This window comes from Typopeltis vanoorti, chromosome 6 (assembly GCF_054136105.1).
Source record: "Typopeltis vanoorti isolate ZY-2024b chromosome 6, IOZ_Tvanoo_1.0, whole genome shotgun sequence".
In the NCBI taxonomy this organism is placed as follows: domain Eukaryota; kingdom Metazoa; phylum Arthropoda; class Arachnida; order Uropygi; family Thelyphonidae; genus Typopeltis; species Typopeltis vanoorti.
The window spans coordinates 8,825,101-8,845,470 of NC_143554.1; the positions used below are offsets into that span (position 1 = coordinate 8,825,101).

At 36.5% G+C, this 20,370-nt stretch overlaps 1 protein-coding gene across 5 annotated transcripts in view; it reads right to left on the reverse strand.

The window, feature by feature from the left end:
* The window catches only part of LOC150105270 (inositol hexakisphosphate kinase 3-like), a 250,209-nt gene that overhangs the window by 57,015 nt on the left and 172,824 nt on the right, over nucleotides 1-20,370 (reverse strand). For all 5 annotated transcript variants that reach the window (XM_090394042.1, XM_090394043.1, XM_090394041.1 and 2 more), the window contains one exon: nucleotides 16,713-17,103. In XM_090394042.1, coding sequence (XP_090250168.1) covers nucleotides 16,713-17,103 — 391 coding nt within the window. The remainder of the gene's footprint in view (nucleotides 1-16,712; nucleotides 17,104-20,370) is intronic.

The window sequence follows — 20,370 nt, forward strand, 5'->3', positions numbered from 1 at the left end:
ACATACAGCCACTTGTTTCTCTCGCAGAAGTCATTTTTCTGCAAAAATGTCCAACATTCAGGCCAATCCTTATCAGAATCTGCTTTCTTTTGACCACGTTGATCTTCGGTCTTGGTTTTGTGATCTTCTTCACCAAGTGTATTTACGGTGCTAGTTTTCTATTTTACAAGCTCACAAGTAGATTCAACAATTTCTGCTTCTTCAGCCTTCCTTTATTTTTACTCATTGACATAAAGTAACTACTTATTTTACTCATTTTGAAAAATGTTTGCACTGATTTAACTTATATTAATTCAAAACTGAGTGAATATAGAACTGATCATTTAATATTGGAAGCAATCGGAAGTGAACACAACTTCCTGTTTCCAGTTGCGTACCAACCTATGAAACAGGAAAGCAGGGTACCAACTTATGAGTAATCAAAACTGAAAATTCAATTCGTGAACACAGTACCATCTACCGCAATATTTATAATACATTTTGCTGTCAATAAATCACAAATTTTTAAAAACTTAAGAAAAAAGGTGAAAGAGACCTCAGGTATATATAAGAAAAAACAATTCTGTATCCTTCGAAACAAAAAGGGAGAAATTATATCCAAAAGGATGACAAAATACAAGAATGGGTGAAATATATAGAAAACTCTTTACTGATAACAGACAGAACCCAGAAAATACTTATGAGCATATGGAGGGTCCATGCATTCTAAAATCAGAGGAGGAATGTGCATTAAACTCAGCTAAAAATGGTAAAGCCCTGGGACCAGATAGAATACCAGCAGAAATAGTAAAGTTATTAGAAGGTGACAACATTAACATATTAGTAAAGCTATTTAATAAGATCTACGATACAGGCATATAATCCCTCAAGACTGGTTACAGTCGACTTTCATCATGCTACCTAAAAAAGTAAATGCGAAAACTTGTAATGACTATAGAATGATCAGCCTAATGAGTCACGTCTCAAAATGTTTCTGAAAATAATTCAAAAAAGAATATACAGAAAATGTGAAGACACCATTAGTGATACCCAATTCGGCTTTAGAAACGGCTTGGGAACAAGAGAGGCCCTTTTCTGTTCTCAGATCTTATTTCAAAAATGTATTGACCAAAACAAGGTAATATTCATTTGCTTCATCGACTTCAAGAAAGCATTTGACAAAGTCCAGCATGCTAAAATGATTGTACTATTAAAAAGAATTGGATTAGATGGTAAAGACATCAAGATCATTGAAAACTTATATTGGAACCAAAAGGCATCTGTTCAAGTTGATGACATTATTACAGACTCCATTAACATCAAACGAGGAGTAAGGCAAGGATGTGTGCTGTCACCTCTTCTTTTTAACATCTACTCAGAAGCCATATTTCAAAAAGTCTTGGAAGGAAGAAAGGAAGGGATTAGTGTAAATGGTGAAATCATCAGTAACATCCGATATGCCGATGATACAGCTCTTCTGGCTGAATATTCAGGATCTTCAAAATCTTTTGGAACTAATAAATGCAGAGAGTGAAAAAATGGGATTAAAAATAAATATCACCAAAACTAAATTCATGGTCATAAGTAAGAAACCAATTCTTAATTTAGCACTTTCTTTAAATAGGAAACAAATAGAAAGAGTGGCAAAGTTTAAATATCTCGGATGCTGGTTAAATGAAGATTGCAATCCAGAAATGGAAATAAAAGTTAGAATTGAAATAGCAAGAAAAAATTTTCTCTTGATGAAATCAACACTGTGTAACCGCAGTTTAAACTTAGAGCACGCATGGTTAAATGCTATGTATGGTCTGTACTGCTGTACGGTGCAGAAACTTGGACCTTGAAGACAACATCAATAAAAAGACTTGAAGCCTTTGAGATGTGGTTATACAGACGAATGTTAAAAATCCCATGGACAGCAAAAACGTCCAATCAGGAAGTACTGGAACAAATGGGGAAATCACATGAACTTTTAGATACCATAAAAAGAAGGAAAACTGCATATCTTGGTCACCTACTTCGTAATGAAAAATATAAGATACTTCAATTGATTATAAAAGGGAAGATAAATGGAAGAAGAGGACAAGGAAGACGAAGAAAATATTGGCTGGCAAATATCAGACAGTGGACTGGTATGAACTCTGAGAGACTGCTCAGAATAGCTGAGAATCGCTCAAAATTTGCCAAGGTGGTCGCCGACCTCCGATAGGAGATGGCACTCAAAGAAAGAAGAAGAAGAAAAAAGGTGCTGGTACTGGTACTGTGTACCGTTGAGTACCGCCAGAAAAAAATAAGCACTGTAGATATGTATATATACGCGCACGATCGCACACACACACACAGGATTTAATCTTGGGGGGAGGACAAGCACTCAAGATTTAATCCTGGGGAGGAGGAGACCGAGTTCAGTAGACAATTTGAGAATTCATACTATGCATTGCATACAACCTATGACTGAGCGTCTGCAGTGATCCAATACATGATACCTGTGATCTCCTCTGGCCTGGTTCAGGCAAACGAAGTAGACGAATGAAGCATTACTTAATTCGCCTAGCGTTCACAGCTGCCGTGATTCCTGAGATCTATAGGGTATTCCCACTTTATGTGACTGCTAATTCATAAGTAGTATAAGAAATAGAATAAATACATGAGACAGCATAAATAAAAAAATGAATTTTAATTTAGAAAAGATTTTTGGAAAATTTTCTAGTGTTTTTTTCCCTTTTTCTTTTGGCGTGGGGGGGGCACTGTGTGTGTGTGTGTGTGTGTGTATACATAGATTATATGTAAGGGGGGAGGAATATAAGTCTCTTAGTTTGAATTTTCATGAGTGGTTCAGGTAATATGAAACTGGAAAAGACTTGGAATATATATTGAGAAATTAAGATTATATATATAAATATATATTGGTTAAGAAGATTTGCAAAACACATTTCTTTTGCAGCTGTTAAAGTAGAGTTATATAACTCTTTCATGTTGTACTATCGTAACACCTGGTACACCTCCTGAGGGTACATATCAGGAATTTGATGATGATGATTTCTTTTTACTTCATGTAATCTCTTTCTGTGTGACTTTTCATTATGATTTCAGTTAAGGTAGTATTAAGGGAAACCTAGAATATGTAATGGTGAATTCTTTGCTAAGCTATTTGCATGGAGAAAATTGACCCAGTTCTTCAAATAAATAGGTTTACTTTGAGAAATTCCAATACTTGATCTTCTTTCTGGTAAACCCAGTAGAGTGATATCAGCATTATTATTATTCACTAGATGGCCTAGAATTCTCCTGAAGCATTACCATTAGTTTTTATAAGTAGAATCAAATATACTACTTAGATGCTATTCTAGGGGAACAACCATTTTTAAGCATATCCTTGAAATAAAAGAGATGTTAGGAAAAATGTTAGGTTGTTTTTCCTGAAGACATATTTCCTCTAGAGAGTAATTACTATGAACTTTTATACACTGCAGAAGTTTAAATTCATTATTATTGCAATTATTATTATTATCCTAAGACCCCATGGAGGGTCTTAGGATAAGGATTTCTAGATGAGTCTATGACTCATCTAGAAGGTCCCTTTTATCAATACACACAGCTCATCATACCATGCCTTAAGCATATTCAATTCCCTACAGATGCCATGCTCTCATGCAATGCATTTCAATCATTCACAACTCTCCATACAAAAAACCTGCTTCTCATTCCCTTGCTAACACCATCCTCACAGAGCTTCCAGGGATGACCTCTTGTTTTCCCCCACTCACCATTTTATGAAAACCTTCAATGTTAATCCTATAACAATCCCTTATCAACTTGTACATCTCTCTAACATATCACCCCTCTTCTTCCTATCCTCTAAACTTAGCAAATTGCATCGTCTCAACTTTTCTTCTTATTGAACATGCCAGATCAGAAACTACCTTAGTCAATCACCACTGGACCTAAAACATCTCTTCATCCTTTTGAAAACCAGGTAACCAAATCTGAGAACAGTAGCCCATATGTGGCCTAATCAAAGTCTTTATACAAGAGAACTAGAATCTCCTTACTTTTATAAGTCAGTGTCCTCCACATCACTGCCAGAATTCATTGTGTTTTCCTCACAGTTTTGGCAATATGTCCTCTAAATTTGAGGACATATTGCCAAACACAGTTACACCAGGATCTCTTATTTCCTCAACCTTCAACAATAAATCCCCATGAAGAATAAATTCTATACCCCATCTTTCTTTTCCCAATTTTAAAACCTTACAGTTTGAAACAGTGAACTGGTATCTCCACTCCAGTGTCCATTCACCTCAGCTTAATCAAGTCTTCTTGTAAGGACACAACATCTGCTTTACTCCTCATAGTTCGTCCCAACTTTGCATCATCTGCAAACAACTGTATATCCCCATTCAAATCTTCTGCAATATCATTAACATATAGATTAAACAGCAATGGCCCTAAAATAAACCCCTGAGGAACACCACTAGTGACTTTCTGCTTCTGGGATATTGCCCCCCCCCCCAATACACAACTTGTTGATATCTATCAGACAGCCAATCTCCAATCCAATGCACTAGTCTAACATTCAACTCCATCCACTCAAGTTTTACTATCAACTTATCATGCAGTAATTTATCAAAAGCCTTTGCAAAATTTAAGCATACTACTGCGTATCCATCTCCTACATCCAATTCTGCTGTCACCTTATTGTGATAAGTAAGTAGATTACTAAAACATGACCTCCCTTTAGCAAATCAGTGCTGTTCATCAAAGATAATACCATTGTTGTTGCCAACCCAATTCTGGATCCTGATTCTCACCAGCTTCTCTAACATGCTAACCACCTGACACAGATTGGCCTATAATTTGATACTTGAATTCTGTCACCTCCTTTATGAAATGGTACAATTTTGCCTCCTTCCACTTCTTTGGAGCTTGACCCAATGTAAGACTCATATTAAACAAATATGTCAAGGTATATGTTAACTCTTTGGCACATTCCTTCAAAATACATGGTGATATATCAAGTCCTATAGCCTTATTAATATCAAGTTTGCTTAATTCCTCATATATCTCTTCATCACTCACAGCCAGTCTCTCCTCATCATCCACTACTTTCAAACTTGCCATGATGTCACATTCACAAAGATGAAAGATCTTTATAAACTGCTCATTAAATATCTCAACTATATCCTCTGCAGAAGTTGCCCTTATACAATTTTCTCCCATCAAAACTATCCTAGCATAATCATCTTTTTTTTTTTTTTTTGCTGGCTACATATTGAAAGGACACCCTAGAATTTGTTTGGCTTCATTAGCTAACAGCTGCTCATACTGAACTTTTCCTACCCTTACCAAGAACAGTCAAGGTAAGGGTAGGAAAAGAGGCAATGAGTCGCTCTTATTGCCTATTCTCTGTATTCCTTGTGGAATTATTACCACTCCTCTTATTAATGATTCCTCCATAATGCCTTTTTTTTTCTGTATTATTTGCTTAATCTCTTCATTCATCCATTTCATACCTACCTTATTTAACCTTCTGACCTTTGGAATACATTTGGACATTGCTTCTACTAGATAATTCTTGAATATCACTCAAGCAGTATCGCTCTCCCTTCCACCCAACTCCACATTCCATGCTATAGCTGCAAGCTGGCTCCTTAGTTTCTCATAATCACCAGCCTTGTAGTTCAGCATATATATTTTCTTAACAGAAGTCCTGGCATGATTTGCAACCACCCATGTAATCACTTCATGGTCACTCTCACCAACTGGAGGGAGATTTGATACCTCATTTATAACAACATCCTCTGATGAGATGATCAAATCTAAGATTCTCAATCCTTGTGTGCCCTATGTTATGTAGTGCCTGAGGTAGTTGTCCCTCAAAACTCAAGAACCTCATTTTCTTTACTTACAGTTGCTATCTCATCATCTCAATCTATATTGATGTAATTAAAATCACCCTTAATGACCACTGGGAACAGACTACATCTTTGAGAATAAATGGAGAGATCTAAGAAGAATTCCTTGTTTAGAAGGGTGTGATACAAGGCTGTGTCTTATCTCTGATTCTCTTTCACCTATACAGAGAAGAAATATTTAATAAAATGAGTAATCTTAAAGGAATCACTGTAGGGGACAGAAATATTAATAACCTAAGATATGCAGATAACATGGTTCTTCTAGCTGAAAACAAATATGTCCTCAAGATTTTTATAGATGAAACCCTCAACTGCAGTGAACAGTATGGCCTCAGCTTCAACTTTTAAAGTTGAAGCTGAGGCTTTAAAAAGACCAAAATTATGTATATATATATATATATTATATATTAAATATTATATATTATATATTAAATATATTATATATTAAATTTAATATATATATATATATATATATATATATATATATATATATTAAATTATGTATATATATATATAAAAAGACCAAAAAAAAAAAATATATATATATATATATATATATATATATACTTCAGACACTTCATCACAGATAACGGCAGAACAGAAGATGAAATCAGAAGGATTGAAATCGCAAGACAACTTTCAATAATATGAAAAATCTACTGACATCTAGAGAATTAAATCTGAAAACAAGACTAAGAATCTCCGAATGCTACATATGTTCCACATCATTATATGGAGAGTGACATGGACACTCTCCAATCTGAGTCAAAAAACTGGCGACCTTTGAAATATGGATGCTGTGAAAAATTATGAGGATATCATGGAAAGACAAAAAAGATAAATGAAGAGGTACTAGAGATGATAGGGGAAAATACAAGCCTGATAACAGAAATTAAAAAGAGAAAAGTCAGCTATTTTGGATATATTCTTAGACACACGAGGGTAGTCTGAAAAGTTCTCAGCTTCAACCATAGCTGGCACCACTATCTGCAAGATTTTTGTTTACTAAGTTAGTACATCTTTCATAAGCATCTATGTGAAACTGCAAAATATTCTATCAAGTAGTTTTTTTTTTATACAGCTGTCTGAAACAAAAGGGTTGTCTAGAGTAGCCCTTAAACTCAATTTTATCCCTTAAAATGGATAAAATTGAGTAACGTGCAGTTATAATATTCTTTGTAAAAGAAGGTTTAACACCAACGGAAATTCATTTGAATTTCCGTTGGTGTTAAATCTCTTCTCCTTCATTTTCGACAATTAAGAAATGAGTTGCCGAGTTTAAACGTGGCCTTATCAGCCTTGAATATGATCTACGTGAAGAACGTACAAAAAGTGTAACAACACCAGAAAACATTGATCAAGTGCACGATATGGTATTGGATTACTGGCGAGTCAAAGTGCATGAAATTGCTGAGACTATAGGCATTTCAAAATAATGTGTTGGATATATTTTGCATAAAGAATTGCAAATGAAAAAGCTTTGCACAAGATGAGTGCCACGCTTGCTCACAGCAGATCAAAAACGCACTCGCATGAAAATCTCTGAACAATGCTTGAAGCATTTTAACAAGAATAAAACTGATTTTGTGCATCGATTTATTACTACAGATGAGATTTGGATTCACCATTACACACCGGTTCCATCAGCAGGAAAGGTCATGGTATCGGTGTTTTGGGATGCTAAAGACATTTTGTTTATTAATTATCTTGAAAAGAGCAAAACAATAACGGAGGAATATTATTCTGATCTTTTAAATAGACTGGATGAAAAAATTCATGAGAAAAGACCCAGTTTGCAGAATAAAAAAATCATCTTTCATCACGACAATGCACCTACCAAAAAAGGTGTTTTGGCAATGGGAAAATTAAGGGATCTGCGCTATGAATTATTGGAACATCCACCCTATTCCCCAGATTTGGCTCCCTCTGACTTCTAACTCTTCCCAAAACTAAAATTCTTCCTTCTTTTACAGCCTGCAATCAAGAGGTGATTGCAGCTGTAGAGGGGTATTTTGCAGATCTTACTGAGAACCACTACAGGGACTGTATAATGACACTGGAGCATTGCTGGAATAAATGTATTAGTCTTAAAGGAGATTATATTGAAAAATAAAAATAATTTTGAAATTATAAATCCGTTTTTTCATTGTTCGGCCGAGAACTTTTCAGACCACCTTCGTAGACTGGTAATTTGAGCATAGGTAAATGGCTGCCTGTTTAGTCAGCTGTAACACTTTTGGCTGAAGAATTACAAGCTATGTACTACATTTATGGAACTAAACTGCAGGAAATTGATGAGGTCAGAGAGTTGGGGTGATTGTGGACGGGGTGTTGAAGTTTAGAGAGTTGGTTGGTTGGTTGGTTTATAGTTTATTTGGCACAAAAAATACAAAGGTCATACTGTGCCATACTAAAGGTTACAACATTAGCATTTACAGAAAAATAGGTTCACAAAGTAGCATCTCTAGGTAAACAGAACTGCTGCAGAGGGCACAGCAACACACAAGGTCAGAGGTTATTGCATTAGTGCAAAAATAGTTAACAATATAAGTTAATACATAATATATGAAACACTAAGCCAAGGAATGCAGTATCTACACATATGTAAGATTATAATAGATGCCTTTATAGTAGTACAAAAATAGGCAAAAAGGAATTATTATACAATATGCATGGATGAAAATTAAATTTAGCAATGCAGTAGAAACATAATTTAGAATACATATAAACAGAATTACTAGAAAGTACACAAATAGGTAAGATGTCCTACAGCACCACATGATTATTAGAAAACTAAAGTAGTAAATAAGATGCATAACATGCACAAAACATCACTTAACATGCACAAAATGCATGGTAAGTGATGCAGTATCTACATATAAACAAAATTACTGCAGAGTACATAAATAGATAACTATAGGTTAACATATGTATATACAAAACAAGTCAAGGAAAGCAGTGTCTACATCTAGTAAGATTACAGCAAACATTATTATACTAATACTTAAATAGTCAGAAAGGAATTATTATACAGCATTGATGTATAAAATTTAAGTTTAGCATTATGGTATTTACATATTAACAAAATTACAGCAGGGTGATACAAATATACAAGATCAAGGCCTATGGTAATACATAATTGGTCAGATTTAACATAATGAATAATATGTATGTATAAAAGTTAAGTTAAGCAAAAAAGTATTTACATATAAACAAATTTATGATCAAATGTGTTTGTACAAATTAATTCTTTCTAAAAAATTAAAAACATCATGCAATTTGCCTGAGTCTGCTAGCATTTCCCTCAGTGTATATGACTTGGTTAGATGGGTGAAAATTTCATTCCTCTGTCATGTAAATTTTTGACAATCTACTAGAATATGATGAATAGTGAGATGTGTGTTACATTTTTCACATATGGGAGGGTCATCAGCTATCAGTAAATGAGAATGCATAAGGTGACTGTGATCTATGCGGAGCCTAGAAAGGATAACCTCCTCCCTTCTCTTTGTACGTTGACTAGAATGCCAGTGTTTAATTTCAGGTTTAATGTTATATAATTTGTTGATGTTTCTTGTCATGTTAACTCTCACTGAGCAATTAGCTTTGATCTTATAAGTTGTTTGTAGTCTATATATGTCAAATAGTATGTGGAGATGGTATGGGCTGATTTAGCAGCAGCATCTGCAGCTTCATTTCCTTTGATTCCGATGTGGCTGGGAATCCAGCAGAACTGAACATCGAAATTAAGGATTTTCATTTTGTGAAGCAGGTGTAGCACTTCATGAGGATTATACATAGGAGAGGAGATAGCCTATAAAGAGCTCAATGAGTCTGTATAAATTATACACTTTTGGTAGCAGTTTTCTTTTATATGCACAAGTGCAAGCTGAATGGCATGTAAACTCTGCTGTATAATTACTGCAGTCAGGTGGGATCTGATTTGAGATAATAATGTCAGGAAACACAGCAGCACAGCCAACAGAGGTGTTAGTTCTTGAACCATCAGTATAGATGGGTAAGAAATCAGCGTGTGCTGCTCTGTGTGCATTAAACAATTGCAGATAGATGGATGATGGGGTATAAGATTTCTATAGCTGACGAAATGAAAGGTTGCAGGATGGTGTGCAAACCTGCCATGGAGGAATGCTTAGTGTTTAGTATGTTTAGTGTAGCTAATGTTGTCAACATTTATACTAACAGCTTGCACAGTTTCTTTAATACGCATACCAAAAGGATGTATAGCAGTTTGATGTGTGTGATATTGAGCTTCCCAATGCAGAGAGAAGATACTATTCCATGTAGGGTGAACTGGGAGAGATTTTATTTTTAGGGCGTAATTAAGAGACAACTGTTTCTGTCGAAGTGATAGAGCTGGTTCATTTGCTTCTACATAGAGACATGGAGTGAATGAGGTGCAAAAGGCACCAGTAGCTATCCGTATACCCTGATGATGGATGGAATCCAACCATTGTAGGTTACTTTATCTTACCGAACCATAGACTTGGGACCCATAATCCAGCTTGAACATATAAGTGCACGATAAAGATGGAGCAATGAAGCTCGATCAGCACCCCACCCAGTAGACAATAGAGTGTGAAGGAGGTTCAAAGTTCTTTTGCACTTTTCTTTTAGTTGATGAATGTGTGCTAGAAATGTGAGTTTTCTGTCAAAAATGAGTCCCAAGAACTTGGTTTCTGTAGTTACTGGAATAACGGTAGGTCCCATTCTTAGTTCAGGATCTGGGTGGTGAGTGTGTTTTCGACAGAAGTGTACACAGAAGACACTTTTTTCTGTTGAAAACCTAAACCCATTATTAAGAGCCCATAGAGAGACATGATCAATTGCTTGCTGAAGTTGTCTTTCAATTACCCTCATGTTACATGAGTGACAGTAAATTGTGAAGTCATCAACATACAGAGCATTGTCTACAGTGGGAGGAAGCTGTTCAATGATTGAGTTGATTTTAATAGCAAAAAGGATTACACTTAAGACAGAGCTTGGGGAACACCTTGTTCATGAAGATATGGTCGAGATAGTGTACTTCCCACTCTGACTTGGAAAGTTCCCCTGGACAGAAAGTTTTTAATAAATATAGGGAGGTGTCCTTTGAGACCTAGGTTATAGAGGTCTTTTAATATGCCATATCTCCAGGTTGTGTCATAAGCTTTTTTCATGTCAAAAAAAAACAAAGACAAGATGTTCTCGCTTCAGAAATGCATCTCTTATACAAGTTTCTAACCGAAACTAAATGGTCTAAAGTTGATCGATGTCTATGGAAACCACATTGTGTATTGGAAAGTAGACTGTTGCTTTCTAAATACCAGAGAAGTCTGGCATTAACCATTTTCTCTAGTATCTTACAAAGACAGCTGGTCAGAGCAATGGGTCAATAATTATTTGCTTGTGTTGGATCTTTTCCTGGTTTTGGGATAGCAATGACAATTGACTTATGCCAAGAATTTGGAAACTCTTCCTCTGCAAGTATTCTATTGTATAATAAGAGAAGAAGATCCACAGAAGATGATGGTAGATGTTTTATCATTTCATAATGGATGTCATCAGGTCCTACTGCACTAGGGTGAGATTATAGGAGAGCTCTTTTTAGTTCCTCCTTGACAAATGGCTGACTATATGGCTGAAGAATGTTGATAGAAAAATTAAGCCTTTATTTCTCTTGCTGCTCTTTCAGTATTAAAAATTCCAGAGAATATGAAGCTGTTGCTGAGATTTTAGCAAAAGTTTCTCCTAAAGTATCTGCAATAGCTTTGGGATCAGCAAGAACACTTCCATTATAGTCAAGGTGGACAATGTGTACTATATCTGCTTTTCATTTTCCAGATTTTATCCCATACAATTTTTGGACTGGTCATTTGATTAATTGATGTAGTAAATTGGATCCATGATTGTTTTTGACTCTGATGTCTTATAAAACGTACTTTGGCTCGAACACGCTTGAAAGTTATTAAATTTGATGTGGTAGGGCATCTACGAAATATGCTCCATGTTGATCTTTTTTGGCTGCCTGACATTCTGGGTTCCACCAAGGCTTTGGATAGATTGGAAATCAAGATGATGTTTTTGGGATGGAGGTTGTTGTTGCCTGGACAATGCATTCTGTTATATATTTTACAGCTTCATTGATAGGTGTTTGACTGATGGCATCAGCATTAAAATTTGCAAGATGAGAGAAAGTGTTCCAGTCAGCCTGGTCCATTTTCCATATAGGTATCCATGTGGGTGAACATGGTTCCAGACATTGTACAAAGAAGAGGAAAGTGATCACTTCCATATATGTTCTCTTCAACGTCCCACATGAGCAGTGGAAGAATGGAAGGGGAACAAATTGTAAGATCAATTGCAGAATATAAGTGGGTAGGCATATGGAAGAAAGTACTGAGTTTATTATTTAGAAGGGAAAGGTTATCATTATCAAGAATTTTTTCAATGCTTCGACCTCGTTTATTAGCGTTGGCACTACCCCATAGAGTATTGTGACCGTTTAAGTCATCCATCAAAAGTATGGGTTCAGGCAGTTGCAAGATAAGGTTATCAAGATCAATTTCATTTAACTCAGCATTTGGTGGTAAATAAATTGAACATACTGTAATAAGGAATCCCACAGAGAAGCGAATCGCTACCGCTTCCAGAGAAGTATTAAGTTGGACCTGATGGAAAGGAGTATGACTGCCCACTAGGATAGCTACTCCTCCATGAGGAGGACCATCTCCAGTTCTATCCTTACGTACAGCAGTGAAATTCCTAAAGATACGGTCCTCATTGAGTCTTAAGTAAGTTTCCTATAGACAAAAACATAAAGGTTTGTGTTTCTGCAACATCTTGATATCATCAATATTCTGGTGGATCCCACAACAGTTCCATTGTAAAAATTTTCCTATTGTTTTGATTTTATTGACTTGTCTGGTTTTCAAAAGGTTGAGGGCTTACCTTTGTCAGATTTATATTTATCCACTGTTTTAGGGAAGTATGGACGGCCAGTGTCCATCTCTTCCTCTGGTAGAGTGTTCAAAACCATCAAATGTGTTGGGGTCAGTTGGTATGCTTAGTTTGCTTTCAGTGGGTATCGAGGTATCCATTTTTTCTGTGCGAGTGTCTGGTGGTTTATCTTTGACAGATGAGTTTTCATTGAATGGGACTATTTTTGAAGTTGTCTCTGGAGTCAGACCATAGGTCTTGTGATTAATGCGCTCAACAGAGAAGCACATACGATCATCAAGTTCAGATATGGTGAAATTATCAAATGGTGGAATAGACATACATGTTTGAGTTGCTGTTGTCACTTTTTTAATTGTTACTTTTTCAGCATAAGAGGATTGTAGAACAGGTGTAATGGTGGCTAGCTTTCTTTTTGCATCCTGATATGTTATGTTTTGTTCTGTTTTTATTTTTTGTATTTCTTTTTCATCTTTCCATTTCTGACATGCACGAGAGTATTGTTGGATCCTAAATGAAGGAATCTTGGATAGAAATCATTCATTTAGGGTCTAACAAATAAAAATGGCAAACATAGAGAAATGCCTGCACATCAGTTATAATTAAAAGTGAAACTTCCTCATTTTATGTAAAAATTTGTATTCTTTATTTAAGCACCTTATATTTAAGCTATTGTGATTAATTTAAGATTTCATTTTGTATGTCTTTAAAAAGAGGGATAATGTGAATTAAATTTAAGCCTTACTTAAGCTGCGTAAAATCTATTGCGAGTCATCATAAAGCTGTTAAGTATTAATTCCTGGAAGGCCTAAAGCTACACGCGTACAGCGTAATGCTGGCGGGTATAGCTTATTCGGAAATTCACGTAACCATGTATTCCATGAATCCGAGTATATCAGCGTCGTAGAAATGAAAGATAAGCCAAAGGGGTGAAATAAGTAAGTTAGTGTGCAAAAAGGGGCTAAAAAAGAGGGTGCTAGATAGGAGTATAAAAGAGGGTTGAGCCTGGAACAAGGGTGGCTTTTTCTTGATCACTTGTTGTATCGTTTTCCTGTTGGGTGGTTTGGAAGTTGGCGGGCAGTTTCCCGTAAAAGGGGGGGGATGAAGTCTGTGATGTCGGGCAGCGAGCGTTTGTAAAGAAATGAAGCTGGATTCTATGCAAAACTGAAGGAAGAAAATTCCAGTCTTAGCAGAATCAAGTCGTTGCTGGAAAGCCCCATCGAGTTGTTCCTGAAACGCAAGGATTTTGAGTCTGATTCCGGCAGAAAGAATGAAGATAGCGTAACCCCTATGTTGGCTTATAGACAGACAAAATAGATAAGAAATATCCAGGCAAACACGTGGTGCAGAACGACATGGAAAAAAAAAAAAGGTTGGTAAGGTGCTATTGTTCTAATTTTGTGTGAATGTTCATTAAAAGAAAGAAGATTGTTTACAATTATGAAATTAAGAACTTTATAATAAGGAACTCTGTGGACAGTCACTATTTAGAAAGTTAACCTCGTTTGTGAGTAAGAAGAATTGTTTAGGAGAGATTTTTGTAACTTATATGTGATAGAATTAACTTGATGCGATATGAAAGGTAGAATTTAGAGTCTCAGTAACATTAGAATGGTTGATAATTTGTTCTTATGAGTACTACTGCTAGAAGGAATTTAACTTAACTTATTATCATTTGATTTGTATCCCAATGCGTAATTACAGTGTTTAGCATGCCTTATAAGTTTTAATTAGTCCGAATGTGTTAATCTCTTAGTTCGAGTTTATTTAGTATTGAACATAATTAAGTGTATGAATTATGTATTGTGTTTTAGATATTCCAATAAACATGTCATATTTTCCTGAACCTGAGTTATGCCTGATTACGATTCCAAATTACCACTTATAAAGATAGTACCTGATTTTGGCGGGAAGGATTTAGTGAGTGAATATAAATATAGATTTAGGTCACGACTGCAATAATCTAGATCTATAGGGCAGTTAAGTAAGATATTGGGTAAGAAAGTTAAGAATCTAGTACTGTTTCCCTGAGTGAGGATCTTTTCTACTATAGGATACTGGCTGGCACAGCAAAATATAAATTCGCCAGTATCCGAAGAGGAAACAATCCTAGATATAAATTTTAAGATTAAAATTAAATATAAAGAGATAAATAAATATAGATAAATAAAAATAAATAAATAATAAGAAACAACTTTTTAACAGTATGCTGTATGTCTCCCTGACGGTTGACACATTTAGCTTTTTTTTCACATCAAGATTTATTTTCATGTTCTTTACTACCACATTGTGCACAAGTAGTAGAACCACGACAGGCAGTTTGGGCATGTCCATATCTTTGACATTTAAAGCATCTCAGCAGGTTGGGGATGTACATTTTAACAGGACATACCTGTTTTTACAGATATCAGAGACCTAGGTGTATCAAAAGTAAGGATGATGTTCTTGGTTGAGACCAGGCGACTATCCCTGCATATCAGGATGCACCTCACACCCGTCACTCCTTGATCTTTAAGCTCTGAACATATCTCCTCATCAGGAACCTCAAGGAGATTCCATTCAGATATCACTCCTCTACTGGAATTGAGTGTTCTGTGAGGTGTTACTGCAATTTGTATTCCACCCATTGTCATTGCTCTCAGTAGTTTCTCGGAATGTTGTTTGCACATTGTTTCCATGAGGATATCACCAGAACGCAATTTCTTGACAGTTTTGGGAGATCCTGCCAGTCCTTCTAAACCTTTTTGGATAAAGAAGGGTAACATTTTCCCAATGGTTTTTCACCTGTTTCATGAATGATTAAAAAGGTTGGTACATTTTTGTTAGTATCTGATATCTTTTGTTTCTTACTTCTGTTTCCATATGCTATATGTGTCTATATTATCAGTACTTGGTTGGGACTTTGTTAGTGTCCCTGAAACATTTGAGGATGAAGAATTCATATTTAAGGAATTTTTAATTCGGCGCCATAGCTCACCAACCACCAAGGAGCCACACATGGATGTCCACTACCTGGCAAGCAAAGAATGAGCTCAGGAGTGGAACGTCAGGGCTACTCTGGACACTATACCGGCACTGCAGCAGGTCTAGGATCCCAACCCCGAACCATGGGGTGAGAGACTTATTGCAACACCGTTTATCCTTGCAGGCAAGCCCACTAGCCGATTGATCCTGGCTGGGCCATCCAGGACCACCTGTCTTGCCAAAGCAGAGGCCAAAGTAGTGCAAGACTACCAGGATCCCCCTTTCCGGATGTCCACGAGTCGCACCGCACGGCAAACACGGCAGCAGGGCATTGGATCCCAGTGATGGTAGTCTGGAAAAAGGATAGTGAAAAAGACTCAGGAGAAGTAGAGCAAAGAATACGGGAAGAAAAGCAAAGGAAAAGAGGAAGAATGAAAAGGGCCAGTACCATCACTAGGAGGTCCCCTCCACCACGAACAGGTGCCCCACATGGAGGGGGAGTTTAGAGAGTATGCCGCAAAGGTGGAAAACAGTACATCTGATTATATGGCATGATAGAAACATAAGTAATTAAAAAAGGTTTTATAGGACTGACATCTGATACATTTTTTTTCAATACAATGCAGGAATGGAGAGAACAAGGGGGTCACGCCCTGGAAATTATATAAGTATAGTCAGCAAGGGTGTTAGGACTGCATTTTTGTTTGGAAGGTAATGGGCAGAATGAGTTGCCAGTGGTGGTTGTGATCACTGGTTAGAGTGGGTCTCACATAACGAATCTGACTTCATAGAGATGCTTGAAAAATAAAATAACTGAAATGGTGCATTCTTAAGTGGACTTAAGAAACCAATGTTATATGACAGTTTCTAATTTAGTAATCAATTAAAAACATAACTTACCTTTGTAACATGGGGTAAATTTTCTCATGTCTTGTGGAATATTAAGGTAGAAGTGTAATTCTCTGTCATTCAAAGGCTTGCATAATGTGCTGTGGTCTAATAAGAGTAACTGACAATGTCCCCCTACTTGATGATTAAATGGACAGAGAACAATAACAGGATCTGCATTCTGTTGGATTCTTGAAGCAGGTATTGCCACATTATCTTCTTTATCTGTCATATCAATATTTTTGGGCTTTGGACCTGTGCACACCATGTTTTTATTGGATGTCACTGTTGACAATGATGTTGGCTGAAATGCCTCTGTATGTTCTGCAGGGGTCCAGAAGGCTATAGGAGAACTTTCTTGGCCTCTACTATTTTCGGATATTAACTTGGCACAACAAAATATCTATTAAAAGCAAAAAATAAAATCTATGTATTATTCCTCTACATGTAGTAATGGTTGTGATATCCAGCAACTCAATAATAGCTTACTCTGGTCACCTCTGCAGTTGGTCACTTGATGAGTCAATAACTAGCTGTCTGTCATCAAGTGACTAGTTAAAAGTGATCAATGTTTGCAAGTCATACCCAAAGTGAAGTGACTTGAATAACTGTATATTCAAGTTAGACTCAAAAATATGACATGTATTAGAATTTTAATAAAAAAAAAAAGCTAATTAATTACGAGTACAGCATATTTATAAAAAAGCAGTGAATTACTAAAAATAAAAGTATACAGAAGTAAAAATGTCACAGATTCTGGGTAGTGATAAACCTTAAATAATGAGTGAAACACTTCCATTTTACTAACCGGAAGTCTGAAGTGGCTGTTGCTATGTTTGGCCTCCAGGAGAAGACTTCTAGTTTCTATCCCCCCCCCCTCCCAAACACCACCTCTTATTGGATGTCAAACATCCAATGGAGAACTAATTCTGGTAGATAGGCTTATAATGTTGGTTACACATAACTATTCTTTTTTTCAGAAATAGCAACATATGCTAAAATATTAATTATAAAAACTTTAATACTTTCCTATATTTTAGCAACGTTATATTTCCATCATGAGGGATCACAAAAAAAATGATATGTGCACACAACCACTCATTTGCACTGGACAAATGTGGCTGAAAAGGCAAACCAAAGTTGGGCTTGGAGTCCTAAATGACATCCCTAGTGGGCTAAACTGTGTAGTCTTAACCATTGGGCTGAAGATCTGAGTATTAACGCTTCCCAAATTTGGGGCAGTTTCATGCACCCAAATTTGTTGAGGTTTGGAAAGTTTTTCATGGCTGAGGCAGATTCAAGGAACAGCCTTTCATATTTGCATTTACTGCAGTGTAATAGAGATCTTTCTTGGCCTTCTTCCAACATATCCTGTGGTGAGTGTCCAAAACATGGTCAGGAAGTTCCGAGTGTCTGTACTGGTTGAGCCAGGTGTAGTCTTAACCATTGGGCTGAAGATCTGAGTATTAACGCTTCCCAAATTTGGGGCAGTTTCATGCACCCAAATTTGTTGAGGTTTGGAAAGTTTTTCATGGCTGAGGCAGATTCAAGGAACAGCCTTTCATATTTGCATTTACTGCAGTGTAACAGAGATCTTTCTTGGCCTTCTTCCAACATATCCTGTGGTGAGTGTCCAAAACATGGTCAGGAAGTTCTGAGTGTCTGTACTGGTTGAGCCAGATGTAGTCCTTGTGTTCAGAAATTCTGGTATTGGCTGTTCTGCCTGTTTGGCCATAGTAAGACAGTTTGCAAATGCCAGGGACCTGGAAGATATGTGGCAGATCTAGGGAATGTGGCTGGACTCTGGTGGAGTGGAAAAAGGGATGCTAATTTCCTATGTGATTTTTGTCAGTATTTTGGATGTGTGCCCCAGATATATGGAATGGTGATAAATCTTGAGTAATCTCTGCTGTGAAAAAGAAAGCAAGGGGATTGAGGCTACAGAGCTTTAATATTTTTTGGATTTTGGGTGTGTGTGTGTGTGGGGAGGGTGTAAACATTGGCTAAGAAAGCACTGAGGATATGGTCTGGTTCAGTAGTTGGGTACTGCTATCAGAACTGATTAATTTCACCCTGTTATATAGTGTTTTTATAATCCCGTACTGTTGGGAACAGGGAGGTATCTGCTGATGAATATATCTACCTGTATGAGTAAGTTTTCTGTATATGGAGAATACCAGGGATCCATCAGGCTGGTGTGTAATCAGAATGTCTAGGAATGGAAGACTGTAGTTTTCCTTTTCTAAGGTAAACTGGATCCTGAGATGTTGACTGTTTAGATGTTAACAAACTGTCCAGCATATCTGTGCCATGTGGCCAAATGAGAACACATCATCTATATAGCATAGCCAGATAGTGGGTTTATGTGGGGTAGAGTTTAAGGCTTTTTCTTTAAAGGTCTCCATGAAGAAGTTGGCCAGGAGTGGTGAAAGTGGAGAACTCATGGCTTTCCCCTCTATCTGTTTGTAGAATTTTCCTTGCTAAATGAAATAGCCCAAGTTTATGGTGAATTGAAACATGGCTGAGATAACGGGAGGAAATATGGCTTGGATGAGGTCTAAGTAGGACATCAGTGAATAAAGAGGTGACATCCAAACTGGCCATTATGTCGATGTGTTGGAGTGTGAGGTTTTCTACAAGGGTGGTCTGAAAAGTTCTCAGCCTCGACCATAGCTGGCAATGCTATTGGCAAGATTTTTTTTTTCTAAGTTGGTACATCTGTCATAAGCATCCACGTGAAATTGAAAGTCATTTTATTAAGTAGTTTGTTTTATACAGCTGTCTGAAGCAAAAGTGTTGTCTGTGTCCCTTGAAATGGATAAAACGGAGTATTGCACGGTTATAAAATTCTTTGTAAAAGATGGTTCAATGCCAACAGAAATTCATTTGAAGTTCATAAAAGTTTATCTCTTCTCTTTCATTTTCGACAATTAAGAAATGGGCTGATGAGTTTAAATGTGGCTGTATCAGCCGTGAAGATGATCTACGTGAAGAACGTACAAAAAGTGTAACAACACCAGAAATCATTGATCAGGTACACAATATGGTATTGGATGACCGACGAGTTAAAGTGCATGAAATTGCTGAGACTATAGGCATTTCAAAATAATGTGTCGGATATATTTTGCATGAAGAATTTCAAATGAAAAAGCTTTCGCAAGATGGGTGTCGCGCTTGCTCACAGATCAAGCACGGCAATTGCAGATCAAAAACACGCTTGCATGAAAATCTCTGAACAGTGCTTGGAGCATTTTAACAAGAATAAAACTGGTTTTGTGCATCGATTTATTACTATGGATGAGACTTGGATTCACCATTATACACCAGAATCCAAACAGCAATCAAAACAGTGGAAAGAAGCCAGTTGTTCAGTGCCAAAGAAGACAAAGTCGGTTCCATCAGCAGGAAAGGTCATGGCATCGGTGTTTTGGATGTTTATTAATTATCTTGAAAAGGGTAAAACAATAACCAGGGAATATTATTCCGATCTTTTAACCAGATTAGATGAAAAAATTCGTGAGAAAAGACCTGGTTTGCAGAAGAAAAAAATTTTCTTTCATCAGGACAATGCACCTGCCACAAAGGCATTTTGGCAATGGGAAAATTAAGGAATCTGCACTATGAATTGTTGGAACATCAACCCTATTCCCCAGATTTGGCTCCCTCTGAC